General features: G+C 50.5%; 2 protein-coding genes across 2 annotated transcripts in view; both read right to left on the bottom strand.

The window, feature by feature from the left end:
- The window catches only part of GCN1 (GCN1 activator of EIF2AK4), an 83,319-nt gene that overhangs the window by 58,476 nt on the left and 12,083 nt on the right, over positions 1-12,760 (bottom strand). Inside the window, 3 exon segments of the mRNA XM_019649093.1 lie at positions 3,216-3,324; positions 3,784-3,915; positions 4,463-4,526. The gene's annotated coding sequence lies outside the window, so the exon portion shown is untranslated.
- Positions 9,179-12,760, bottom strand: part of LOC109386147 (paxillin-like) — a 9,008-nt gene continuing 5,426 nt past the window's right edge. Inside the window, exons 2-4 of the mRNA XM_019649059.1 lie at positions 12,295-12,526; positions 12,025-12,173; positions 9,179-11,291 (exon numbers count right to left, since the gene is read on the bottom strand). Of these exons, the coding sequence (XP_019504604.1) occupies positions 11,025-11,291; positions 12,025-12,173; positions 12,295-12,526 (648 nt within the window). The 3' untranslated portion in view covers positions 9,179-11,024. The remainder of the gene's footprint in view (positions 11,292-12,024; positions 12,174-12,294; positions 12,527-12,760) is intronic.

Genomic DNA, 12,760 nt, shown 5'->3' on the forward strand with positions numbered 1-12,760 from the left:
GCTTGGTAGAAATGGACCAGAGTCTCGGGAAGGTGAACTTCTGCTACTTCAGGGTCGGGGAAGGGCCTCGCTGGGCTCCAGCTGCCCAAACCCAGGCCGGAGACCCTGACTCGAGCCCGGAGTCTGTCTGCGCCGCCCCGGCCGGGGGCCGGGCCGGACCCGCAGACGGGGCCGTGAGGAGCCGGACCGAGGCGGCCTCGACGCTGCGCCCTCCGCAGCTGCCGCCCCCCGAATCTCTAGGCTAGCGGCACGAGCGGTCCGGCCCCGCAGCCGCCGTCCGCGCTCACTCGCTGGCCGCGTTGGCCCCACAACTGCCCGCCTCACCTGCGTGTCCGCCGCCATCCTACCGGCGCTGACTCCGGAACCGCTTCCGGAGTGCTTCCGGGTCACAGCGCGGGCCCACGCGGCAGAGTGAGGCCAGCAGCGCGCTGGGGCCAGGGCCTGGCGCCCCCGGGCGGGACGGCGGTCACTGCAGCACTGCCCGGGCTCGGATGGGGCAGCGGGATCCATAGCCTGAGCCCGCGCCGGGGACGATCAAGGCTTCCTCCCCAGGACCCGCTCTTCAGCCCCGGGATCCCGGTGCCCTTCTCAGCCAGTACTCGTGGGAAACGAGTCTCTTGAGGATTTGTAACGCAGTGAGACCGCCCTGCATCCTCCAACCCACTTGGTCCGCAGGTCCAGCCCGCACTCCACCCACGTGGGCCTCTCTTGAGCGAAGACCCTTCTTTAGAGAAACGTTTCCTCTATGGCAGGAACTGAACTAGGTAAAAGGGAGACAGCGAACTAGTGTGTTGTTTCCAAAGAACCTTAACACAGTGGTGGACAACCTATGTTATTATAGAAAACAAGGGGGGGGGGGTTGTCAGGGAAGGGTTCAGCTGAGAGGAGCCTGCCCAGGGGAAATGCTGGAGGGGATGCTCTAGGCTGAGAGCTTAACCTAAGGCTAGAGGGTGGCAGCCTGGAGGTAGGGAACAGCCTCATGGTTCAGAGTTGTCTGAATTTTATTGTGCAGATGTCAACTCCGTATATTACAGACTAGTTTAGAGAATGGGGTCTGCACAGCTTAGTTGCTGGCCTATTAGCAATGGCTTTCAAACTTTTGACGAGAGAGAGACCTAGTTTCATCAAATGCATTTACATCATCACCCAGTACAGATTTGTACGATTCTCAACACCCACCCTTTCAGCAATCAGATGTTTTCTCTTTAAATGGTCACCACCTACTTACTCATCATGAATTGGAGCACTATCCAGTTTGGAAAACTCGGGTACTCATTGAGTGATTATCTCAACTGACACTAAACCTACTTAAAAGTATCTTAGACCCACAGGCTACTGGGCAAGGGGCCACAGAAATAAGAATTCTGGTATAATAAAAATACAGTTAAAGCTGGGCCTAGAAAAAGTATCAGATGCTAGGAGAACAGTAATTCACTCAATAAAGAAGTACTTTGTATGTCAACACCAAATAAAGCTCTAGGATTTTACCATGGCTTTAGTTTCTAGCACACAATACTGTAAACCTCAAAATACACAAAATGTCGAGTCCAGAGACTTTTAAGAGAAGTAAGCCTTTTATTTTCCTTGTTTCACAAATCAAGTTGGCTGTGCTGGTTGCTTTTTGGGCATTAGTCAAAGAGACCAAATCCCATATCCTCGTCCGACTCCTCCGACTCTTCCTTTGCTTCAACCTTGGCTGGGGCCGCAGCAGCAGCAGGANTTCATGTTGTGATGACCCTCAACCATAAAATTATTTTCATTGCTACTCTATAACTGTAATTTTGCTACTGTTATGAATCGTAATTTAAATATCTTTGTTTTCCGATGGTCTTAGGCGACCCCTGTGAAAGGGTTGTTCGACCCCCAAAGGGGTCGCGACCCACAGGTTGAGAACTGCTGCCTTACTCTATAAACTAGGGAAAAGTGTAGTATTCAGTAGTCATTTACCAATATGGTTCAGGTGTGTACAGCTAGTAACTAGAACCCTGTTGAGAAAAGTGACCAGAAAGACTTTTGAAGGTGCCATAAAAGTCAGACGCTAAAGCATTAATACACGGGGGAATCTCTTAGAAGCTCACAAAGAGCAATTTACTTCATTTACACACAACTTTAACAAGCGTGGGTATGTTACCAGGCGACAGATCAGAAGCAGCAAATGAGAACTTGCATGAAAGACTGGTAGAAAGTAGGCTCTTGACTAATAAGAAGTGAAAGCTGAATGAAAGGGAGACCCAACTCTATATAGAAGCCATGGGTCTCGACCCTCAGCAAACAATGGAATGGCCGAGGGGGCTTGTTAAAACACAGATGCTGGGCTCCAGGCCCAGGATTTCGGAATCCGAGTTGCTGGGGTGGAGCTGAGAATTTGCATCTCAGGTTCTGAGGGGATGCTGGTGCTACCAGCCTAGGGACCACACTGTAAGAACCACTGCCATGTAGCAAAAATACACCAAAAGGGGGCCAGCCGAGTGGCTCAGTTGGTTGAGAGCAAACTCTGAGCAATAGGGTTGCTGGTTCGATTCTCGCATGGGCTGGTGAGCTGTGCCTGACATGTGCTGCCGCTGGGCTGCCAGCAGGTGGCAGGATGGCTCAGTTGGTGAGAGCACGGCTCCTAACAACAGGGTTTCCAGTTCGACCCCAACATGGGATGGTGGGCTGCGCCCACAGCAACAAGGTTTCCAGTTCAACTCCTGCATGGGATGGTGAGCTGCACCCACCTGCGGCTGGGATTGAGCACAGCACCTTGAGCTGAGCAGCAACAAGCTGCCAACGGGCGGCTGGACGACAACTGGACTTGGTGTTGAGCTAGCTGTGCCCTCCACAGCTAGAATTGGGGGACAATGGCTTGGCTGTTTCCCTCCCCCAACACCCCAAAAAAATCTCTTAAAAAAAAAATACAACAAAAGGAAACTCAAAAACTAATTTGGATTTATTCGATGAAAACAAGCTAGTCTTACACACCCCAATAGATCACTGGGACAGCCCTCAGCTATGGTACAAAATCAAGATGACTCATGTGCTCAGCATTTCCTAAAATGTGTTCCCGAGACCCTAAACAGGTTTTTAAAAAAGAGAGGTTCGGGGCCGGCCGAGTGGCGTGTTGGTTAAGANACAGTTCAAAGTGCCTGGTCCCCACCACCGAGAGGAGGTGCTTGAACATGCCCCCGCTCTACAGAGAGCTGACCATTGCTACTCCCAAGACCTGAGGAACCTACCAGTTTGTTCCAGATGTCTCCCTGCCGCTTGGCTCTCGAGGGAAAGACAATGCGCACCAGAAGACAGGTCCAGGACAGGGCCAGCAAGGCGGCAGAGCCGCTGCTCTTACTGCAGAGGGCAGGGGAGGGGAGGCAAGAGGTGAGTGCAGACTGCAGCCTCCATCTTAAAGACAAATGGTCACCGCAAGGCCCTGCCTGGTGTGTAGGCCCCTCCCATGACCTACACCTGGGCAGACCTTGAAACCAGCTCCCCAGAAACCATCTGTGACAATTCAGGACAAGGAGTGCAGGCCTCATCAGCCAAACTGCCATCTCTTAGCACTCACAACTATAGAGACAAAAACAAAGAGATGCCTTCTCCCATTCACTGCCTGGTGGGCAACTGCTTTCCCCTCAAAATGGTCAGCCATCTTGGCTCCACCCTCCATTCAAAAAGCAAACTGTCATTCAGAGTTGCAAAGGGAAAGAGACGGACATGCTCACACCTACTCCATGCAGCTCACCAGCACCAGGTTCTCCCGAGTAAGACTCCACCAACCCCCAGTGGGCCACCACCGTCACATCTCACCTGGGGACACCTGCTTTGGAGCCAATGCCTGAAGACTGCAGAGAGTGTAGAAGGTTCTTAGCAGTGGCTTCTGGCTGGGCCTCAGCCAGCTGCTGGATGGCCGCGTGCAGGGCCCTGCGGGAGGCTGCATCTCTAGCATGAGGATCAAGAGAAGGGTGAACACGTAGACATGGTGCAAAGACAAGAGGGTTCAGGCCAAGTGCTGGTCTCCTCAAAAAAATCGGGCTGCACTGGATTCCAGGGGGTCATAGATGACGGGATTAGGAAATAACTAGATAAATCTATTATACCTTCAGGAATTCTGGAAGTAGCTAATGAGGGCAAATGAGCCATGAAGGATGTAAGACCAAGGCCAAGGCCAAGGACTTTCACAAGCACAACTGATAACAGCGCACAGACTGAGCATTCATGGCGTGACTGGCACTATTCTGGCACTTTACACCTACTAGCCACCACCTATGAGGTAGATGATAGAGCATCATGCCCAGTCTGCAGTTGAGGAAACTGAGGTACAGAGAGGTCAAGGGATCAGAAAAGGGAAGAACACCTTGGCCAGGATCCACCAGCTAGGACATGACAGGACCCATATTTGGATTCAGAATGTCAGGCTCTAAAGACTGGGCTCGAACCACCTCTCTGCACAAAGTGTTCCAGACCCTGGGCCTTTGTTGGGACTCACCTGTACCGATGCAGAGTCAAGCAGAATAACTTGCAGAGCCCTTTCACTGCTCCCTCCGGCAGCTCTGAAACCAAACATCACACAGAGATCAGTCAATAAAAACTGCTTCGCGAGCATCTGCTCCAGCCAGGCACTCTGTCAGACACGATCTCTGCCCACTGGACAGACCCCATTTATTTGACAGAGAATTCCCGAGAGGAAAAAGTAACGGCAAAATAGGACTCTCGGAAAACACCTGGTACAGCAAAACTCTCAGGTGGACATCTGTTAAATGAATGAAACAAAGGCAATACAAATGGCCTCAAAATCTAACATGCTATCGAGTGGCGGTGCTGGCGTGCTGGGACTATTCTGCTTCTGGATCTGGACGCTGGTTGCTCAGGTGTGTTTAGTTTACAGTCATCCAGTGAGCTATTCACTTACGATACGTGCACTTGTCTTTATGTCTATTCTAATAANCAATAGCTGGTTTCCACCTTATTCCCCTTTCTTCTACGCGTTTCAAGTGACTCAGAGATTGGGCCCATTCCTCCTACTAGGAGCCACCTGAGTTGTAGCACTGCTAGATTTGTCAAAGGCTTGCTGAGTGTGAATGATGAAAAATTGATTTTTTAAAAATGTCTGATTAAGACGGCTAACAGAGGAAAAAAGAAAAAACAACAACCCTGTTCCAAGTAAGGTTAGATTTATAGCATTCAAAACACAACATAAAGCAAATAGAACAAAGAGCATCACTTGAAGTTCCTTTGTGGATATGATTATTGTACATTTCTGCTAAATGTTGTCTGAAAACCTTCATGATAAACGGGGGAAGGACTTAAGACAAAGCTCCACAATGCATCCTAATGCATGAAGGGCAGCATGGTCAGAATTTCTGGGCAGGGTAGACCCACATCAAGGCCTTCCTAAAGATTAACATTAATTGGACACTGGGTTTCCTGACTGACAAGACATAAATATGCCACAACTTGTTTTGAGTCACTCATTGCCTCAGACGTCCCCCAAAGATGGAAGCAGGAGTAAAAGTTTAATGAGCCATATTTAGAAACCAGACAGACCTGAGTACAAATGTTATCTTAGGAGCCACGTAACCACCCTAGCCTGTTTATCTGCAACAAGAGGGAAAGGGGACCATAGATCTCGGGAGATTTTTAAGATTAAGTGAGATTTGCCTAAAATGACTTCATTCAGTAGCTGACACCTAGTATGCGCTCAGCACTGGGCAGCTGATTGTCCCTGTCAGTGCCCGGAGCCGGGGTAGCATAATGGGTGGCCGCGACCCACCCCGCACTTACGATGATCTTAAGGAAATAGTTGGACTTCCAGGTCGCCCTGTCTTCCCTGGGCATCACGGCGGTGCGTCAGGGATTGCCACGCAGGGTTTAAAGACGATGTCACTAAAGAGAGAAAAAGAGCTCAGACACCTAACACGCATCCCCACCGCCCCGCCGGGCTCCCAGACGCGCGGCCTAGGCCGAGCAGGCCACGCGTGAGCGCCCGCGGGCCTGGCCTGAGGCCGCCGCCGCCAGCTGGGGAGCACGAGCTGCCGCCGAGACCCCAGGCCGAACAGGCCTGAACTCCAGGGTCCCCAAGTCGCCCCCGCCGAAAGACGCCCATTTTTCCCGTAGCAAGTCCCCACTGCGCAACCACACGAACCTCTCACGAGGACGCCTGGCCAGAGAAGGGCCGCACGTCGGCGCGCGACTTTTATATGCGAACAAATTGGCCAATCATAAGCCGCAGACAGTGCCCCGGCCTATTGGCTGGCGCCGACTCTTGTCTGGCAAAGCAGAACTGATAAAGGCAGCCATTGGGTGATATCGCTGCCACTCCAGCTTACGGGAACCCGCCTCTAGGTAAGGAAGTTAAGAAGGAGGGGTTGTGTTGGAGGAGCTTTCTCAGAGCTGCTTCCCTCTGCTGGACTGGAGCTGCTTTCGTGTAGGCGCTAGAGTTTGTAAACTACGAGTAACCGTTCCCCCGCCCCCCACCTGTCCATGTCGCAAACTAAAGAGGATGAGGTGGAGCTAAGAAATAATTGTACATGCTTTACAAACAGAATGGTCTCTTGTCTCCTGTACACTTTGTTCTTCAAAGCCCTACCAAAGCAAAAAGACCCTTTAAAACCCAAGTTTCGGATCATTTCTTCATCTGCTCAAAATTCTTCAAAGGCTCCCCTTTCCCTCAAAGTAAAAAGCCGAAAATTTAAACCGCCTACAAGGCCCTACATGATCTGCTCCCCAACTCTACCCCTATAATCTCATCTATTTTTCTACCGATTCATTCCCTTCCAGCCAGACGATGTGCCTGCTTTAGGGCTATTACACTAGCTATTCCCTCTTCCTGGAAGTCTCCTTGCTGATATCCAGAAGAGTTAATACCTCCATCAATCAAATCTTGGCTCAAATATCACCTGCTCAACAAAGCCTACCCTGATTACCTATTTAAAATTACCAAATAAGGGCTGGTCGAGTGGCTCCGTTGGTTAAGAGCTCGCTCAAGAGTTTGAGCTCTGAGCAACAGCAGTTCAAGTCCAGCCCGAGCTGAGCAGCCGCTGAGCTGCCAACAGGTAGCAGGATGGCTCAGCTAAAAAAATAATAATAATAAAATAAAAAATAAAATAAAATAAAATTACCAAATAATTAAAATAAAAAAGAATCCACTCCCACTTCTCTCCTTACTCTATTTCTTCCGTAGCACTTCCATCTTCTAACACACTATATAATTCATTTATTACATTGTTGTTTGTCTCTGCAAGAATACAAGCGCCACAAGGCAGAAATTTTTGCCTTGTGCCTAGCACATAGTAGACATATAATAAATACTTGCTGAATGAACGAACGCAGGGTTTGCAGTCAGATGACCTGTTTCCATATCCTTGTTCTGCTGCTTGCTATCTATGTCATCTTGGAAGTGGTTTCGCCTTGCAGACACTCTGCTTCCCTTTGCTTATCTGTAAATGGGGAATGTATCCACAGTCTAGAGTTGTTATGAGGATTACATGAGATATGTGTTAAGACATAACGCAGTTCCTGGAATGCAGGAGGAAGTCATTAAATGTTAGCTTCTTTTATTATACATTCATTCAACGTTTATTTGGACAATTGTGCTGTATGAATACTTTTTTTAAAACAAGCCTAGATCCTAAGGCAGAAGGGTTTCTCCCTATCTCCACCCTTTGCACTTGACCAAGTTAGAAATCTCTGTATTTTGTGTTAAAGCCTCCTAGTGCCTCTGATGATGAATGGGTTTCCAGAACTGCTGGAGTTTACTGCTAAGATCCCTTTTTGATGACTAGGTATTACTGCACGCTCAGCAAATTGTGCCAGGTTACTTTGTGCACATTACCGCTGTTAATCTTTGCAACAATCACCTGAGGAAGTGGTTTCAGTATTTCCGCTTTATCGATGAGAAAATTCACAGAGATTAAATAATTTGCCCAAGTCCCTCAGTCAGTAAATGATGCCTTCAGAACTGAAATCTCAGAGCAAGTTCAAAGCTCATGGGCCTCACTATGCTATAGTCCCTTCCAAACCCTGAAAGTGTCTCACCCTAAATGCATTTGCCAAGTATACACATAACTCAACATGGTACCTTTCCAAGAACATCCCTGCTCTGATGGTATAAATATCATCTCTAATTGGAGTACTATGAACCCATTAAAAAACGATGCAGCAGTCTATTTATTGACATGGGAAAATACTCACAGAGTACACTTGGGTGAAAAAGCAAATTACAAGGAAGTGTACCATATCCATTTCTGTAAATAAAATAATCCGACATGGCCTGGAAGAATAAACCAAATACAGTAATACCTTGGTTTGCGAGCATTTGTTCCAGAAACAAACTACTCGTATTGCAAAACATTGCTTGTTTACCAAGTTAAAATGTATTAGAAATGTTCACTCGTCTTGCGGAACACTCGCAAACCAAGTCACTCGCAATCCAAGGTTTTACTGTGCTTATCCTTGGGTGAGGGTTAAAGGTAATTTTCACTTCTGAGATCACTGTAAAATGCGCAGGGTTCAGACTAGAATTCAACATGCAGCTTTTGGAGGACCATTCCAAACAACAGGGAAACTGAAAGCTTAAGGGGTAACAAAACTGTCCAGGAAGCTCTCCTAGGGCCCAGGACTGGAGCTCTGGCTCTGACAAGAGCAAGAAGCATGCAAATATTAACATGACCACCAGGAGGCAGTAGAGAACAATAGTCAAGGTTAAATCCGCTTCCTTCAGTGGGGGAGGTTCTACACCGAGTCTTGTGCCAGCACGTGGGGGCGGCGGCATCTGACCACAGGCAGAGGCAGGCCCTGGGTTCACATCCTGTCTGTGCTCACTCAGAGGTTTGTCTTGTGCATGTTGGTTCTCCTCTCTGAGCCTCTTTCCCCATCTGCGAGTGTAAGGCCACCCACAGGCCTATGTAAAGATGCCCTCCAGGCATCATGGGAAAGCATGCACCCCTACCCCCACTCCCACAGGGCCCAATAAGGCTACTCCCCAGGCTTCTCCCAAAAACAAAGCTCATACAGGGAGCCAGGAGGACCTGTGGCCACAGATGAGTGTCTTGTGGGGCAGGGGTCCCATCCTCAGGGCTTTTTGCCTCAAGTAAGAGAAATGTCCATGATTTACCCTCAAACTGTGGTCCTTGTGAGTCTGGGGAGGGTTTGGTCTCTTCTGGGACTAAGCTGTGATCTCAGACCACAAAGAAAAGGCACTAGGCAAGGTCAAAATAATGGCAAACTTTATTGGCATAAATCACAGGAATTGAAATGGGGAAAAGCCAGGTTAAAAGTTTACAGAGAAAAAACTTAAAATCAAATCATCAAATAACCATTGACCCGGAGAGTGGACCCCAGAAACCCTAGTCCTCTAGGGGTGAGGCCTGGGGCAGGTCACTGTAAACAGAGCAATAAGGCCTATGGGTGGAAATGGAGACATCAGACCTTTAGAGGGGTCTAGCTGACCTCCCCGGACATGGCTGCTCCCAGCCCTGCCATGAAGGAGGGACCCTCTTCTGAGACCCCAGGGAACTCAGCCACTGCTAGGAGGCTAACAGAGTGGTCTGGATCTTACTTTTTTACACCCCACTGGGGCCCCATTCTGCTGCCCAGGAACCCCAGGCCTGCCTGCTCCTGTTTCATCCTTGGCGGAGAAAGCTCTGGGGCTTCCCATGGCTTCAGCAGGATCCTGTCCATCTGCACAGAATCCCATCAGGTGACCTTGCAATAACCTGGGCCCTTTTCCCCAGACCTCTGGTGCAGGAAATTTGGCGAAGTGATGCACCCAGTGGAATCAACAAGACCAATGGTCAAAATCAGATACCAGCTTTCCTGAGAAGGCAGGAGGAGCCCCAGGGAAGCACTGAGGAGGCAGAGAATGTTCCGTGGGTTCTTTTTGATGCCAAAGAGTTCACAGGAGAGCAGGCACTCCCAATGGCTTAGCCAGGAAACAGCACCCCCAAAGTGTACTTTCCCCTTCTCCTCCCTCAGGAACAGGATGGATGAGGTTCAGACTTCTAGGACTCCAAGGGCAAGATACCCTTAGGCTAGTTTCGGTTAAGGGCTTGCTGGCCTGGGTAGTAAGGAAGGGGTTTCAAAATACAGCAGTTTATAAAACAGTCCTGGTGAGCCATGAAGTTACAGAAGGGGGGACTCAGAGCTGCTCCCAGTTCACCTGCTTATGCTAAGAAAAAATAAAATACAAATTGCTTTCCCATCCCAAGCCCTCAGTACAAGGCAAACCCCAGGCCACAGCCACCGTCAGGACCAGTGGTAGTGGACGAGGAGGAGAATACAAAAGGGGATGTCTTTAAAATCTCTTCAAAATCATTTTGTATAGAGAAGTAAAAGCAACTCAGACGATACGAATTCAAACCTCAGTGTAGAAATCAGTCGGTACAGTGTCCAGGCACGAGGTGAAATGCCCCACCTCACGCCATCCCCAGAGACGGAGGAAGTGACTATAAAACATTATTGCTGGCGAGGCCTGTCTCAGTAGAATCAGAGCAGTTATGGGGGGTGGGGTGCAGTCACACAGGCCTTGGGAGACTGGAAGGAGCCTTTCGCAGCCTCTGGGCACTTCGACCCTTGGATGGATGGATTTATGCTGGCATTGTCTAGAGGGAGTCAGGTGTCCCCCAATACTCTCAGAACAAGGATAATTAGGTCAAGGGGGAAATAAGGATAAAAAGAGACCCCATCTGACCCTGTCTGCCCTCCCCCTGGCTACACTGCCGAAATATGAGTAAGAGATGGCTCCAGTGTGGGGTGCTGGCCTGGCCAGGCAGGTTCGTGGGGTGGGGCCCTCCAGCCCCCCACCTCCGAAGATGAAGAGCTGGCAGCCTAGGGAGAGCTGCAGGAGGTGGGAGGACGCCCAGAGGCTCTGGCAGGGAGGGAAGTAAAGCAGGCAGGACCCTTCGAGGCCCTTCTGCCACCCTGCACAGCCGAGGACACGGGTTCCAGTTTCAGTCGGGCTTGGCCCTTCACCCCTGGGCGAGGCCTCTGGGTCACAGTAGCAGTTGGGAAGGCTGGGCCAGGGGGCAGGGCAGATGAAGGGACGAGGGCGCCTAACAGAAGAGCTTGAGGAAGCAGTTCTGACAGTAAGGCTTGTCGTTCTGCTCCTTGAAGGTGCCCTTGTTGAGCTGCTTGAGGCAAAAGGCACAGACGAAGTGCTCCGGATGGAACTTCTTGGCCATGGCGGTGATGCAGCGGCCCGTGATGGGCTTCTGGCAGCCGGAGCACAGCGAGCCGCGCCGCTCATGGTAGTGCACCTCACAGTAGGGCTGCCCATCGTGCTCGAAGAAGCTGCCGTTGACGAATGGCGTGAAGCACTCCTGCCAAGTGGAAGAGAGGGTGAGGCGGAGGGAAGGGGGCTCAGCCCGGGGCAGGAGACAGTCATGGTCACACTCATGAGGACTCCCACTTGCTAAGCACCTCCTACGTGCCAGGTGCTACACTAAACACTACTGAACTCTCCCAACAGAGGAGGCAACTGAGGCATGGAAGTCAAGTGACTTGCCCAAGGTCATGCAGCTACTAAGCTGCACAGACTAGATTCAAACATAGGTTTGGCTCCTGGGCACTTAACCAGGAAGCTGTAACAGTGTGCCCCAAAACCCTGGTGCTGAAAAAGGGGTCCCAAGGTCAAGCTCTGCATCCTAGATTCCCATGTGGAGAGTTACATGCACATTTAGGTATAAAAGGCCCTGAGAAGTCCTGCAGTGAACACTGTTCCCAAACTCATTTGGTCAGAAGGCCCTTGCTGGATCCCTAATCACATCTGTGGGCCCCCATCACCCCCCAGATTGCAGTTTGGAAACCAATGCTCATTTCCATGGAGGCTGTTAAATGCTTGCATTGTCTCATTTAATTTTCACATGCCCTTCTCCCGAACATAACCAGTCCCAGGAAACCCCTGGACTTGAGGAAGTGTACCCCTGCCTCTCACCCCATTAATAACCCCAAATGAGGCCACCAAGTTGGATCTGGAGAGCACAGTGAGGGGGCCCTTCTCTCCGCACTGCCCATTTCCGGGGGCCTCCAGATGCGGGGACAAGGGTTCCTTACCCGGCACACAAAACACTCAGGATGCCACAGGGTGTTGAGGGCCGAGATGTAGTTCTCCAGGATTGCCCGGGTACAGCCGCCACACTTGGGAGCAAACATGTCGAAGTAATCCTTCCGGCAGTAGGCCTTGCCGTCTTTCTCATGGAACCCTAAGGAGTGGGGTTTGGGGGGCAGGGTTAGGCCCCCTGGAGGTGGAGGCCCCCCCCCCGATTCGTGATCAGCAAAGCCCTGCCTCCCCAAGGGGCAGCAAGCTAGTCTGCTGGTCTGTACCTTCAGGACCAAAAAAGGCGCCACACTGGGCACAGAAGAAGTGCTCGGGGTGCCACGTCCGGTCAAGGGCTGTCACCACTTTCTGTAAAGCCAAGTGTGGGGTCAAGAGCCGAGCTGCCACCCCAATGGACAGATCCCACAACTGAGACTCATAGGCAAGGCTGTCCTTCCCATCTCCACTCCCAGCTCCCAGCCAAGGAAAGAGCAAACGCTGCCAAGATGGGGGTCTCGCCTAACTGTGTTCTGAATACCACTGAGAATTCTGATTCATTAAAGGAGGTGACATGCCAGACACACTCTCTCTCCTTTAATCCTCATAAGCAGTGAAGGTCATAGGTTCTCTTGTGACTCTATAAGTGAAGAAACTTAGGCTGAGAGAGGGTAGGCGTTTCCCTGATATCACACAGAAGGAGGAGAGAGAGCTGGCACTCCACTCCACCTATCTGGGCAGGGCTCCTAACCTCTG

The sequence above is a fragment of the Hipposideros armiger genome, unplaced genomic scaffold (genome assembly GCF_001890085.2).
Source record: "Hipposideros armiger isolate ML-2016 unplaced genomic scaffold, ASM189008v1 scaffold_129, whole genome shotgun sequence".
In the NCBI taxonomy this organism is placed as follows: Eukaryota; Metazoa; Chordata; class Mammalia; order Chiroptera; family Hipposideridae; genus Hipposideros; species Hipposideros armiger.